At 37.8% G+C, this 12,966-nt stretch overlaps 1 protein-coding gene across 1 annotated transcript; it reads left to right on the forward strand.

The window, feature by feature from the left end:
• Positions 1 to 1,421: 1,421 nt before the first annotated feature.
• Positions 1,422 to 10,651, forward strand: LOC114469409 (calcium-binding protein 7-like). The gene is made up of 5 exons (XM_028456917.1): positions 1,422 to 1,434; positions 1,548 to 1,691; positions 1,790 to 1,902; positions 7,340 to 7,490; positions 10,151 to 10,651. The coding sequence occupies exons 1-5, from the start codon at positions 1,422 to 1,424 to the stop codon at positions 10,279 to 10,281; spliced, it is 552 nt and encodes a 183-aa protein (XP_028312718.1). The 3' UTR covers positions 10,282 to 10,651.
• The last annotated feature ends 2,315 nt before the right edge of the window (positions 10,652 to 12,966 follow it).

Raw genomic sequence — 12,966 nt, forward strand, 5'->3', positions numbered from 1 at the left:
ATTGTTTGTCTACAAACAATAAAAACACACCCAGGGACAGAAGGAACAGCAGCCAGAGGCTACAGTGGTTCAAAAATATACCCCAACCAAATGGTTTGTAGGAAAAATCAATCTGAAACATCACTGCTGTGAATATTTGGTTTTGTAAAAGTGCATGCCCAGATGAATCCATTCTAATAGAGGAATGCCAAATATGGTGCCTTTGTTCTGGTTGCATAGCCTCTTTTTCTAACAACGTGCACTTGATACAACCAGCTATTTCCTCCTGGAGATACTACGTTACAAACAGCATGACCTGCTGCCATTGATATTAAAGATTTGTCTTTTTGGCCAGAGGTATTTGTCAGATTATTGGACTGTAATGTCATACTGACCTATTCTGATCAAGATCACAGGGTGTGATGGTCTATGTAACAAGCTGTTTAAAGTATTTTACTGGTATAGCAAGAAGGAAACACAGGTAAAGACACATACACAGATTTACACCTTTGATACCTAGAGAATTACAAATGAGCTATGAATCTTAATTTATAAAACCGTTATGGCACAAAATGCTAAAAGAAACACTGACTGCACAGTCAAATTAGAAAAGCTGTAAACACATCCAACTGCTCAATTAAAGTAAATGATTAATAGGCTGCAACAGAACAATGTACAGAATATTACACAAGCAAAACCAAAAAGCGTAAACTTTGCATAGCTGCAGCACATTGATAATGCCCTACTTAAGGTCTTTGCATGCAGGGACTCCATTCATTGTTTACATCAAAAAGCCACTTCCCATATGTTCAAGTGGAACAGTGATTAAGCCATTGAACTTCGAAAGGGATTAAAGCGGTTTACTAAAATCCTACTAGTTTACAAAGCCAAAGTGGCCTTGGATGAAAATATATCTTTGACGCTGTACAAGGTCCAGAACCCTTACTTCATCAGGGCCGATTTACCGTTTGTTCTCAGACTCGGGACTAAACGCAGTGAAGCAGCGTTCAGTTAATGTGCGCTACACTTGTGGAACAAACGTTCCGAGCACCATGAGGTCTTTAAATCAGACTGAAACACCGTTTATGGAGCATTTTCTTAATTATTTGATTACTTAACTAATCTGGACATGGCTCAGGTGGTAGAGGGGTCGTCTTCTGATCAAGAGGTTGAGGGTTCCTTGGGCCAGACACTGAAGCTTAAATTGTGGCCAAGATTACAAGATTGGGCGGTGGTGGCGTGACGGTTAAAAAAGAAGGCTTGTAATCAAAAAAATCATTGGTTCAAATCCAACTTGGGCCATCACTGTGGGATGTTGATCAAGTCCCTTAACCCTAACCACTCATTTTGTGCGTCACTTTGGATAAAAGAGTCTGCTAAATGCATGTCAGCTCTGTCCCATTGGTGCGTGAATGTGAATGGGTGAATGAGATGATATCGTAATGCACTACTTTGGTAGTTGTACAGCACCATCAACATTTCTCATGTAAAGCATCAAATGCACTATTTTTTATAAATAATTGACCTTGCCTTAATTGGTTGTATTATGTTTTGTTTTTTTCCTGCAGAAATCCGTGAGGCTTTTAAAGTATTTGACCGCGATGGTAACGGGTTCATCTCCAAGCAGGAGCTGGGTATGGCCATGCGCTCTCTGGGCTACATGCCTAATGAGGTGGAGCTAGAAGTCATCATCCAGAGACTAGACATGGACGGTAAGGACATAAAACTTAGTTGACAATCAATTCCTTTAAAAAAAAAAAAAAAAAAAAACGGAAAATACATTAAGCACATCATTGATTCTGTTGTGTAGGTGATGGCCAGGTGGACTTTGAGGAGTTTGTCACTCTTCTGGGCCCAAAACTCACAGCGTCAGGTTTGCCAGACAAGTTCAACGGCACTGACTTTGATTCCGTTTTTTGGAAGGTAAACCATATTCTGATGCACCTTGTTTCAGATAAACAGAATAGTCAAGAGTATTACAAGTCAAAGAGCAAACATGGTTAGACTTGAACCTTAGGCAGAAAACTTTAAATAGTAAGTCCTTTAACCCGTCCAGTGGAAAATAGAAGGTTCTTACATATAGTCAACCTTTATTGTCTCAAGCTTTACGTGTCAATATTACATTTCTGCTGACATTATGTGATCTACTTACTCTGACAGCAGATGGAAATTAGCAGAACCGTGCTCTTGTCAGAGCTGCCTTTGTTGTAATTTTGTGAAGCGGCTGCCAGAAAGCAACGCTCCAAATCAGGTGCGAAAAAGTGGGGGGGGGTTATTTAAATTCTTGCAGCACATGGTGCACAGAAAAAGAATCTGAACCGAGGACACCTGCTGGGAGGGACGTGGATCTCTGGAGACTTGTCGAGGCAACATTGCTTCACATATCATTACATAAGAGTCGTCTTATCGAGCTTGTGCTGCCAGATTGATCACAGTGCCTCCGATCAGAGCCGAGGAGCTGAGCTGAAAATGTTAAAAAAAAAAAAAAAAAGAAACATGCACACACTTCTCTAACAAGCACAGACACTATTCGAAGTGTTCAGAGTATTAGGGTTTAGTTTGGAACATCTAATTTACATCATACACAAATGTGACACACAGACACTAACCAAGTGGTCTGTAACATCAAACTAAAGCTGGAAGGTAGCTTTGATTAAAATCTTGTTTTGAGCTTTAACAGTTTGAAATCAGGCAGTTTCAGCAAAAATTTCAAAGATGCATCTTCTGCTAAAAATAGTCCAGCTAGTGATTCTGTCACAACAAAGGCTGTGATAAGTACACAGACTGAGGGGAAACTAAGAAAACTGCACTGGATAAAATATGACATATATATAGTAGGTTCTAAACAGGATCTGGATAATAATTTGAGAATTCAACCCACACAACCCACTAAACCAATCAAATGATAAACAGAACATAAAATGAACTTATTAAAAATAAAGTGGGGAGTCAGAAAAAAATACTAAAATGCTCTACACACAAAAGTAATAAAAAGCAAAACAACAAAGAACCAATTGTTGACTAAACCAGAGATGTGTTACTTTTATCACAGCGGGGACCACAAATGTGTGATTGTCTGAACCAAGGGTGACATCATCAACATTCATGACAGCTTCTAGAATAATTACCAATATGAGCATTAGCAAAGAAAATAACTCACCTTAAAACAGTCTACTCTTCCCCACCCCTTTCATTGTCCTACCCTGACTCCCTCTTCCCTGTTCCTTTCCCCCTCACCTAGGTGTAACACTGCCCTCTTTTTTTTAATATTATTATTTTTTTAATATTAATTATTTTAATATTCCTTCTTAAAGTTTTTCTGACAGTTCCTTGGGAAGGACAGGTGATGGTCACAATTATGCTATAAAATAAATGTATTTATTCAATTACGACAATAAAGCATGTATTGCTGTCATGAAAAAATCTCACATGTAGTGTTGACCTTAAACAGCATGTGCAGACAAGGTGGTAAAAAAAACAGGAAAGAACAAATTCTTTTGTAGTTTTTGTTGCCCATCATTGTGTATTCTTATTGTGTGCTTTTGGAATTATTTTGTCTGCTTTTCTTGTCATTTCCCACCACATTTTGTGTTCTTTGAGTTGTTTAGTAGTGCATTTCTGTTGTCATTTAGTGCATTTTTCAGTATTTTAGGATGTTTATTTGGTAGCACAAATTTAGACTGAGGGCTGTATGTGGCCTCCAAACCACCAGTTGCTCATGTGTGAACTAAACAGAGCAGATGATCAAGGCCCTCCTTATATAGCCTCAGCTACTAATTACTACCAGGTGAAGGCGGTGAGCCCAGCTGAATTCAATGGCTCCTGATTACTGAGCGTGTGTGACAGCTGATGTCTGGAGATTTCCTAAAGACCCGAACACTCTAAAGAGCACGATTCTCAAACAGCTGGCTCACAGTCCACCACTGGCTCTCCATTCGCCTTTCTTTTGTGTGGCTGAACTGAAATTCTGCCTTTTTAAATATCCACTGATTAAAGTTAAAAGGTAAATATTAAGTCGTTAAATTTCCCTTTAAAGTGTAAAGGGATACTCAAGCTAAGCGCTAAAACATTATACCTTTCCATCTCTCCTTTTAGACATGCTAATATTCTTTAAAAAGAACTTGTTCATGTGTTAAATCTAGACTGTTCTATTTGATATTTTAAAAAAAACTTGTTATGCAAAGTTCTTGTACAGATATTAATATTTCATATTATTATTTCATATGTATATATTCAATATTAATATTTCATACAGATATATTTTTTTTCTAAATGTCATGATGATGACATGATTTGGGTTTAATTTTAGACTGGCATGAATTGTTTTTGTGCTAGTTTTTTTCTGAATTGCACGTTTTTAATTAGAAATTGTAAAAAAATTAGTTTGATTTATATTATTGTTTATTTCCATTTATTTTTTCATATTCCAATTGAGATGAGAAGGTCATACCCAGATTAAGTATGTGTAAGTGTGCCTCGAGTTTCAAACTAAAAAAACCAACAAAAAAAACAAAACAACAAACCTGTCTTTTTTTCTATTCCCAAAGTATTGTAGTGTATTGTTTTAAGCTATCATAGTGTGTGTGTATTGTTTTCCTCACTTTGGTTTTTGGTAAATTAACCTGCCTTGGAATAAACAGTCAAAAAGCAACACATTATCTAATGGTTTTCATTAATCTGACATAATCCCCTTAAAATTATTTCTACAAGAGCCATCACATCCTATCTAGCTTAAATTAACATTTTTAGAGTGAGCACCAATGATCACAGTCAGATATCTATAGTGACACTAGTCTAAATTAATGCGATTTATTCTACTTTTTTCTGTAAATTCAAAAGCATACGTTTTTTTGTTTTGTTTTTTTTTTTTTAAGTGTGGAGTTACCTTTCCAACCCTTTTGGTGATTCAGTTTTTAGATAATAACTTATTCACATTTTTACAATACCATTGACCTTGGGAAGTTTGACTTTCAAAAAGGCTTTATTCACATGCTGCTTTGGGAGAATAAAGGATTTGTTCAGCTGTGTTATTAATTCTGATCTGATATCTACTCACTGTAAAATTGTCCATTCACTGCAATCTTTAAAGGAGCATAAGAGGACAGGATTATCCTGCGGGGCGGGTGTAGAAAATCTTGGTTAGGGGGGCACTGCAGGGGCAAAGACTCAGATTATGGTGGCACACTAAATTTCAAATAATAAAACAACCATTTAAAATCCCAGTTAATAATAATGTTTACCCTAAATGATATAATTATTTGCAACATGGGCATTTCCCGTATATGTTTAAGCAACAAAACATGTTAAACATCTAAAGAAAAAAAATGCATGTGATATGTAGTTAATGCTATAAAACAGTATCTGCGTGTGGATCAAATGCCAACTCTGAAAGTTCCTAACCTGTATAGACTATTTATTTTAAAAGCATAGAAATACTTTATCCTGACAAAAATATATATTTTATTTAAAGGTGCAGCCCGCAACTCTCAGATCACTCTTTCCCCCTCCCTCCCCGCTGCTCTATTGCCCTGCCTCCAAACTTTCCAAAGTCCCTCCCTCAGAGGCGCTAACAAGCTAACGTTAGTCCGACTGCAACATCACAGTAATATAACATGCACTGTGAAAAACATATTACTGCAGCGCTTCTCTCTCTCAATGTGCACACACCTCAGCAGCAGCAACAACATAGTGTCACTTACAGCAGCCCACACGTATGAATGTAAGAATTACAAGCTACAATTTCATTTGTCTTTTGTGAATCTGGATGGGGTTGCACTTGGGGTGGCCAATCAGATTTTAGGGTTGACACGGGCCACCCTGGGCCACCCCTTTGGTCCCGCCCATAGCAGGATCTAGAAATCAGACTCCATAGTGACACCACGGTGGTTAGTGAAGAAACACACTCCTCTATGTCAAATGGTGGTTATCTTTAATGACAGAGATGAATGAGACCTGCAAATACAAAAGTGCAGCTAAGCAGGAGCTTATAACTCTTATATAAAGCTAAAGCATGTACAAGAACATAGAGAACAAATATAAATGAGCAAACTCACATGAAATAAGTGGAACAGCTCACAAACACGTCTTAGCAGGAGGGAAGCAGCAGAAAACATGGATGCCTCCTGACTAACTCAGACACCAGCGAAGCAGAGGCATACAGTGGCCCCTAGTGGCCGGTGGTAAACCCTGCAGTTAGTGTAACTGCAGCCATCAGCCAAGCCGGTGCGGGTACGCACATCAACTGTTTGTTTCTCACCGGAGCACAGATGATACTGTGGATAGAGGATGGATACCTGACCGAAGCCTGAAGGAACCCGATGGCACCGGATGGGTCGGGTTCAGACAGATATTTAGAAAAAAAAAAAGTGAATGTAACCATGTCGGAAATAAACTGAATAAATAAATAAAATAAATAAATAGTGTCGTTTGCGCGCAGCATTCTTCCTTTCCTGCTGCAGCTGCTGTAGCCCTGAAGAATGCAACTTTATCTGTAACAGATAGAGCTGTGACCCGCGGGGCAAGGAGAATGGAGCAGAGGACAATTATGAAGTAATACACCTTTGAAGCATTCCTTTTCTGCACAATAACATGGATTATCCTTATCTTTGATACATGGATTATGTAAATAGATCCGATGCTTCACTTTCGCTTGTTACACGTGCGCTGGTCTGATGTTGACATTAACAGTTGTTTGTTAATAAAATCAGTGCTTACCACGAAAACAAACGTACATATGTCATTTCTTTGAGAAAAAAAAAGAGGTTTTCACTGTTGGGTCGGACTCAGACGAGAAAATGCGATCCGATCCGCACTCCAACTGTGACACGGTTATTTATTTACTCGCCGTTCATGTGACTGTTTACTGCAAGACCTGTGCACATGCCTCTGCGTACATCTGTGGAACCAAACAGTAGTTTAGTCCACTGTGGTTGTCTTCTGTCAGTCTCCAAGCCGTCTTCTTCTCATTCTTTTTTATTTCCCGTAGTGGGCCGCCTCTCCGCACCAGCGTCATTTGACTTCACCATCAGCGTCATCTGACTTCAAGTCCTTCAATTCGCGGGAAATTCACGCCCAGAATAGCAGTACAAAATGTATCACACAAAATTTTCAAGGCAATAGGTAGAAATGTGTGTGGGCTTATTTTCTTTGGTTTAGAGCGCTTCATCAACCATTAGCATTAAAAAAAAAAAAACTTAAAATGAGTGTTCATTTTTTCTCAAATCCTGCCCTATGCTCCTTTATTTCTCACAACAGAACATGTATCAGACAATGTATTATTTTCAATCAATTTATTTAATTTTAGCATTACATAGTTTGTTATTCATGAGCTTCTTCACAAGCCTTAATTCTTTGTCTCCAGTGCGACATGCAGAAGTTAACTGTGGAGGAACTGAAGAGGCTGCTGTACGACACTTTCTGTGATCATCTTTCCATGAAAGACATTGAGACCATCATTATGACTGAGGAGAACCACATAGAAAACCCAGAGGACTGCCAAGTGGACATCGACAGTAAGAGAAAACCCTTCAGGCTTTTATATACCGTGTCTAGAGAAGGAGAGATGTGAGATGTTGCCATCAGGTTACATCAGTTTCTTTGGCAAGGAGTGTCAAACTCCATTTTAGTTCAGTGGCCAAGTATAGGTCTCAAGTAAGCCACAGATTATTGGCAGGAAAACATGTAATTTCAGCATTATTGTGCTCTAGGATGAACTTCTACGTGATAAATGATATGTAATCTCTAAGGCACTGACAATATCCAAGAAATGAATGACAGATATCAGTCCCTGCAGGATTTTCTCTTTAAATGTCCTTGTCTTTGTGTTATATTTTTATTTCTTTGGAGTAATTTTATGAAATAATTGTATGATTTTGTTTTGTTTTTTTGTTTTTGTGTTTTCAACATTTGGAGATGAAAAAAATGACTACTATCATGTGATATAAGCATTAGAAAACAGTGAGCGCTGCAATTACTGTGCAGTTTCATTGAATTTGTGTATTTTGGAGGGGCTGAGTTATCTACAACTGACTTAGATAGAAATTTACACAACGTTTCATACTTTCACTTTTTACTTTCTCCAGCGAGCTAAATTGGCTGATCAAAAGGGCCGAATTTGGTCCCCGGGCCTTGAGTTTACCACATCTTTCTTAAGCTGTCGAGATGCAACATCAACAACTGTTTGACTTTAATGAGAATAAACCTTTTTATCTATCTGTCAGCTACAATTTTGACCCTATTACCATCCAAGTCACAAAATACATTTGGATATTCTTTTTTTTTTTTTTTTTTTTTTTATCTTATACAGTTTGTATGATTTTCATTTTTGCTTTCATATTTTTTCTTGGAAGTTGGTGCAGGAAGAAGATATATTTTCAGCCATCAGCACTTTTAAAAGATCCCATTGAGCTATAAGTGATACGCTGTGCCGTCTTGACTGCAATTTTGTAATAACAAACCATCACATTGTTCCCTCTGATGGCTTTTGTTATGTTGCAAATGAAATCCACTACAAGCTTGAAAGCATCCGTCCACCTACACAGCACTGCATGAAGAAAGCTGAGAGTCGTCATCTTTTTTTTGTCTTTTTAATCGGTTTTGAAAATGTCTTAATGGGTTTTTTTTTTATTTCCTCAAGTGGCTACTTCTGGGACCTAATTTAGAGTTTGGAGGAGGAGGAAAAAAACATTTTCCAAGACACTTCAGTGAAACTGGTTCTATTTCGGCCACAATACATCTCAGTGTGTGGATGCATTTAAACAGGATTTTTGTTATACTGCTTTAATGACAACTTGAGGATTTCTAGATCACTTCAAATTTTCTTATTCACAGACGATTAAACACATACTTCTGTCCTTTTAAATTGTGTTAAAAAAAATTAGTAGCACGTTACTTGAAGTTTTATGCAAAAAGTTTGTCCTTACACTGTCATTAAATGTTGCTTGTTACACTAACCTAACCCTATAACCCTTCATTACCATATTTTAATTTGGCTTTGAATATACACACTTTATAGGGCACTCATTGAAATACTTTGAAATTCAAAAATTCAAACTAAGAGTGTTGTTGGGGGACAGAACCTTTATTTCTGCTGAATTTTTTTAAAACAATTTTTAAATACCATTCAGAAATTCAACAAAATGACCATATTTGGTTCCTTGCCCTTAATTGGTAAGAAAAAAGAACAAGGATAGTTATCTTTATTTATCTTTATTTTTATTTTTTATTTTTTATTTTTGTATCCTCCATTCTTTAATTATCCCTTATCCTTATATTTATCACTATTCTTAGTATTGCTGCTGGCTTTTGTTTTTGTGGTTTTTTTTTCTAACTCTACGTCCTGTTGCCCATGCCTTACCTTTAGTCCCCTATCCTACCTAACCCTAACCCCTAACCCTACTAAACTCTAACCCCATCTAACCCTAATCCCTACCCTTAACCCTAACCCCTACCCTAACCCTACTAAACCATAACACCACCTAACCCTAATCCCTACCCTTAACCCTAACCCTACCTAGCCCCTACCCTAACCCTACTAAACCATAACACCACCTAACCCTAATCCCTACCCTTAACCCTAACCCTACCTAACCCCTACCCCTAACCCCACTAAACTCTAACACCACCTAACCCTAATTCCTACACTTAATCCTAACCCTACCTAACCGCTACCCCTAACCCCACGAAACTCTAACACCACCTAACGCTAATTCCTACCCTTAACCCTAACCCCGACCCTAACCTTACTAAACCCAAACCCAGCCTAACCCTAATCTCTACCCTTAACCCTAACAATACCTAACCCCTAATCCTAACCCTACTAAACCCTAATCCCGCCTAATCTTAATCTCTACCCTAAACCCTAACCCTACCTAACCCCTACTCCTAACACTACTAAACCCTAACCCCGAACACCACCTAACCCCTAACCCTACCTAACCCCACTAGATCCCTCCACCAAACCCAAAAATTACAACGTAGCTCATAATTTAGCAAATGACACTTAATGACAGCCTTATTCATGCTAATGACAGATTTGTATAAAACTTTAAGTAAAGTTTTATCAATAAATGTACATTATAATAAGGATACACTGGATACAATACACTTTAAGCATTAAACCGCTTGATTCTTTTGTCTTTCCCTCCCTCGCCTCTTTCTTTGTTTCTTTCAGCCTCCAGCCCGACGCAGCAAGTCAAGCAAACATGTGTACGCAAAAGCCTGATATGCGCCTTTGCCATTGCTTTTATTATCAGCGTAATGCTCATTGCGGCCAATCAAATGCTGCGGAGCGGCATGAAATAGGAGTCCAGGGAAGAAGAAAAAAGACGCCTTGACTTCCACACAAAAGGCCACCTTTCAGATCAATGACAATGAAAAGAATGAACTGAATAATAACATTAAAAAAACACTACCATACAACTGTAAGGACTGGCAGAGCCTTTTGCTGCAGGAATTTGTCCCAGCAGCATACACATGTTGACTCATATTAAGAACAACAACTAAGGAGCAAAGCTGGGTATACATATCGAAACCATACCAGTCAGTATTTGTTGTCTGTGTGCGACTGTGCGTTTAAGCAGTGGTGCGTTTAATAGGCTGTCAAGAGAAGTTTAGTGAGTGTCTAGTTTTATATTTGTCCACTGTGAATTGGGGTGTTCATTAAAAAAAAAAACACAACAAAAACAAGCAGACAGAAAGCTGTGAAATACCGTCGAAACAATGAAGTATCTATAAATGTATAACTGAGGAGGCTCACGAGTACTCTCTGTGCAGGTCAGTGCACCACACTGAGGATGTAATGAATGAGGGCCACCATATATGAGAAACAAAGGAAGAGGATTAGGGCCAATTTTGAGGGAGAAAACATTTTTGGACAAATCAAGAATAAAGTCGAAATGTCAAGATTCAAGTTGAAATTTTGAGAATAAAGTTAAGTCAAATGAAGTCAAAATATAACATTGTGAAAAAAGTCGAAAATCTGATAATGAAGTCAAATCTACAGAAGCTGACAAGGGCCAATTCATCATATGACCACAAACAGCAGTTTGTGGCCGTCTACAAAATGTTGTGTATCGATTACAATCTCTTAAAGGAATTTGAAGAAATATTACCAAACTGTTCCAAAGAAAAAAACAGTCAAGTTTGGAAGAAATGGAGCATTCAGTCCCATCTGTGGTGATTGAAGAGCTGTACGGAAACAGATTAGGGCCAGTTTTGATGGAGATTGTTGTCATATATGGTGAATTGACCCTAGTCAGCCTCCTTAGATTTGACTTTAATAGCAAATCTTCGACATTCACAATATTGTATTTCGAGTCTATTTTTGAAATTTCCAGTTAAATCTTGTCTTTTCGACTTTAATGTTGACATTACATTTCAACTTTATTCTCTAAATTTCAACTTTAATCTGAACATTTTGACTTTACAATTCCAGCAAGTTCATTTTGTCTTCTTTTTTTAAATATATGTTCAGGTTTTGTTTTTTCAGACAAGGTTTTTCAGGAAATTATGTCTCCAGAAAGAACTCTTAAGGACACATGAAAGCCATCGGAAGATGCTTTGATGCTTTACTTAAGAGAGAACTCGCAGGGATACATGAAAACAATCACCTCTGAGGAAGACTGGCAGTTGACTGTCGAAACATTTCTTGAAAAACCTTGTCTGAATAAACAAAACCGTAACATATATTTCAACTTTATTCTCAACATTTCTACTTTATTCTTGATTTGCCCAAAATTATTTTCTCCGTAACCACTGGGGAAACCTCAACTTCTTTCCCCTCATACTGGGAGGAAGACAAGGTGGTGAACAGCGGTGATGTTAAACTCAGGCTGAATGGAATCGAGGAAGGTTACCAGTTTTCAGCAATTGGACACAGGCTTAAAAGATGATGGGAAAAAAAAACGTTAACAGAGCCTCAGAGGATGACCATCGTCTATGCATGAAATGCATGGATCTTAACCAGTCACGACTTTAGTTTTAGAGGTTTGTCCACTGTAATAATCATTCTGCCTGTGTAACAGAGCTGTAACTCTGATCACCCAATGAACAACTGTGAGCAACTGTGTAGTTCAGGGTATGGGAAAATTAGCAATCACATCAAAAGTAAAGCATTCAAGTGCATGGACAAGAAGGGCTGCTTTACGACAGTAAGTGCTCAGAAAATGACTAATCACAAATTCAAGTTCACACGTCCGGCGCCTGAAGATCATCTCTCACATCTAGAAGAAGGGAAACCACCATAAACTGTGGCTGTTTCACTCAAATATTTAAAGAATATGCATTGCAATCAATATGGTTCGTGGTACTGAAAAAAATGTTAATGAATGTACTCTATTTTTAGTTTGGTTTTAATGTCTGGATGTGTTGCTATGGAGCAATAACTATGTATAACCCACAAGGCTTTGCATTGAGGGAAACAGGGAATACATTGTTGATATAGGTTTGAGATAAAAAGATTAACGAGTAGTAGTTATAAGTAAGTGTGGACGTTTGGGGCGTCAAAGGGTTTTAACCGATGCAATAAAATCTTTTGTGTAAAGAACCATCTGAACATGACTGAATATAGTTTTGACTGTTGGATATACGTCTTAAGATGAATCCATTCATATCTATCTCATGTAACAAGCACACACACATACACACATGTATTTACATGCATGTATCAACATTACCAAAGCTTTGACGAACCTGTGCACACAGGTTTAGACCACACATACCACAGGACTCTCAAACTGGTGGTCACTGAGGTACGGAGGCAGGGAGGATACGCAGCTCCGTTTTCATTGTCCACCTTTTGCGTAGCAGTATCTAAGTTGCACTTATGGGTTTCAAAAAGAGAAAAATCTTCTTTTTATTGAAATTTAAATTTGTCAGACACATGTTTCCAAAAGCTTTGTCGGCATGAAAATTCAAGATGTTTAAAGGGATCCTCCACTGTTTGTACAAATGTGGCCTAAAACTTTTGAAATGCACTTATTAGAAGAT

Source organism: Gouania willdenowi, chromosome 9, assembly GCF_900634775.1.
Source record: "Gouania willdenowi chromosome 9, fGouWil2.1, whole genome shotgun sequence".
In the NCBI taxonomy this organism is placed as follows: Eukaryota; Metazoa; Chordata; class Actinopteri; order Blenniiformes; family Gobiesocidae; genus Gouania; species Gouania willdenowi.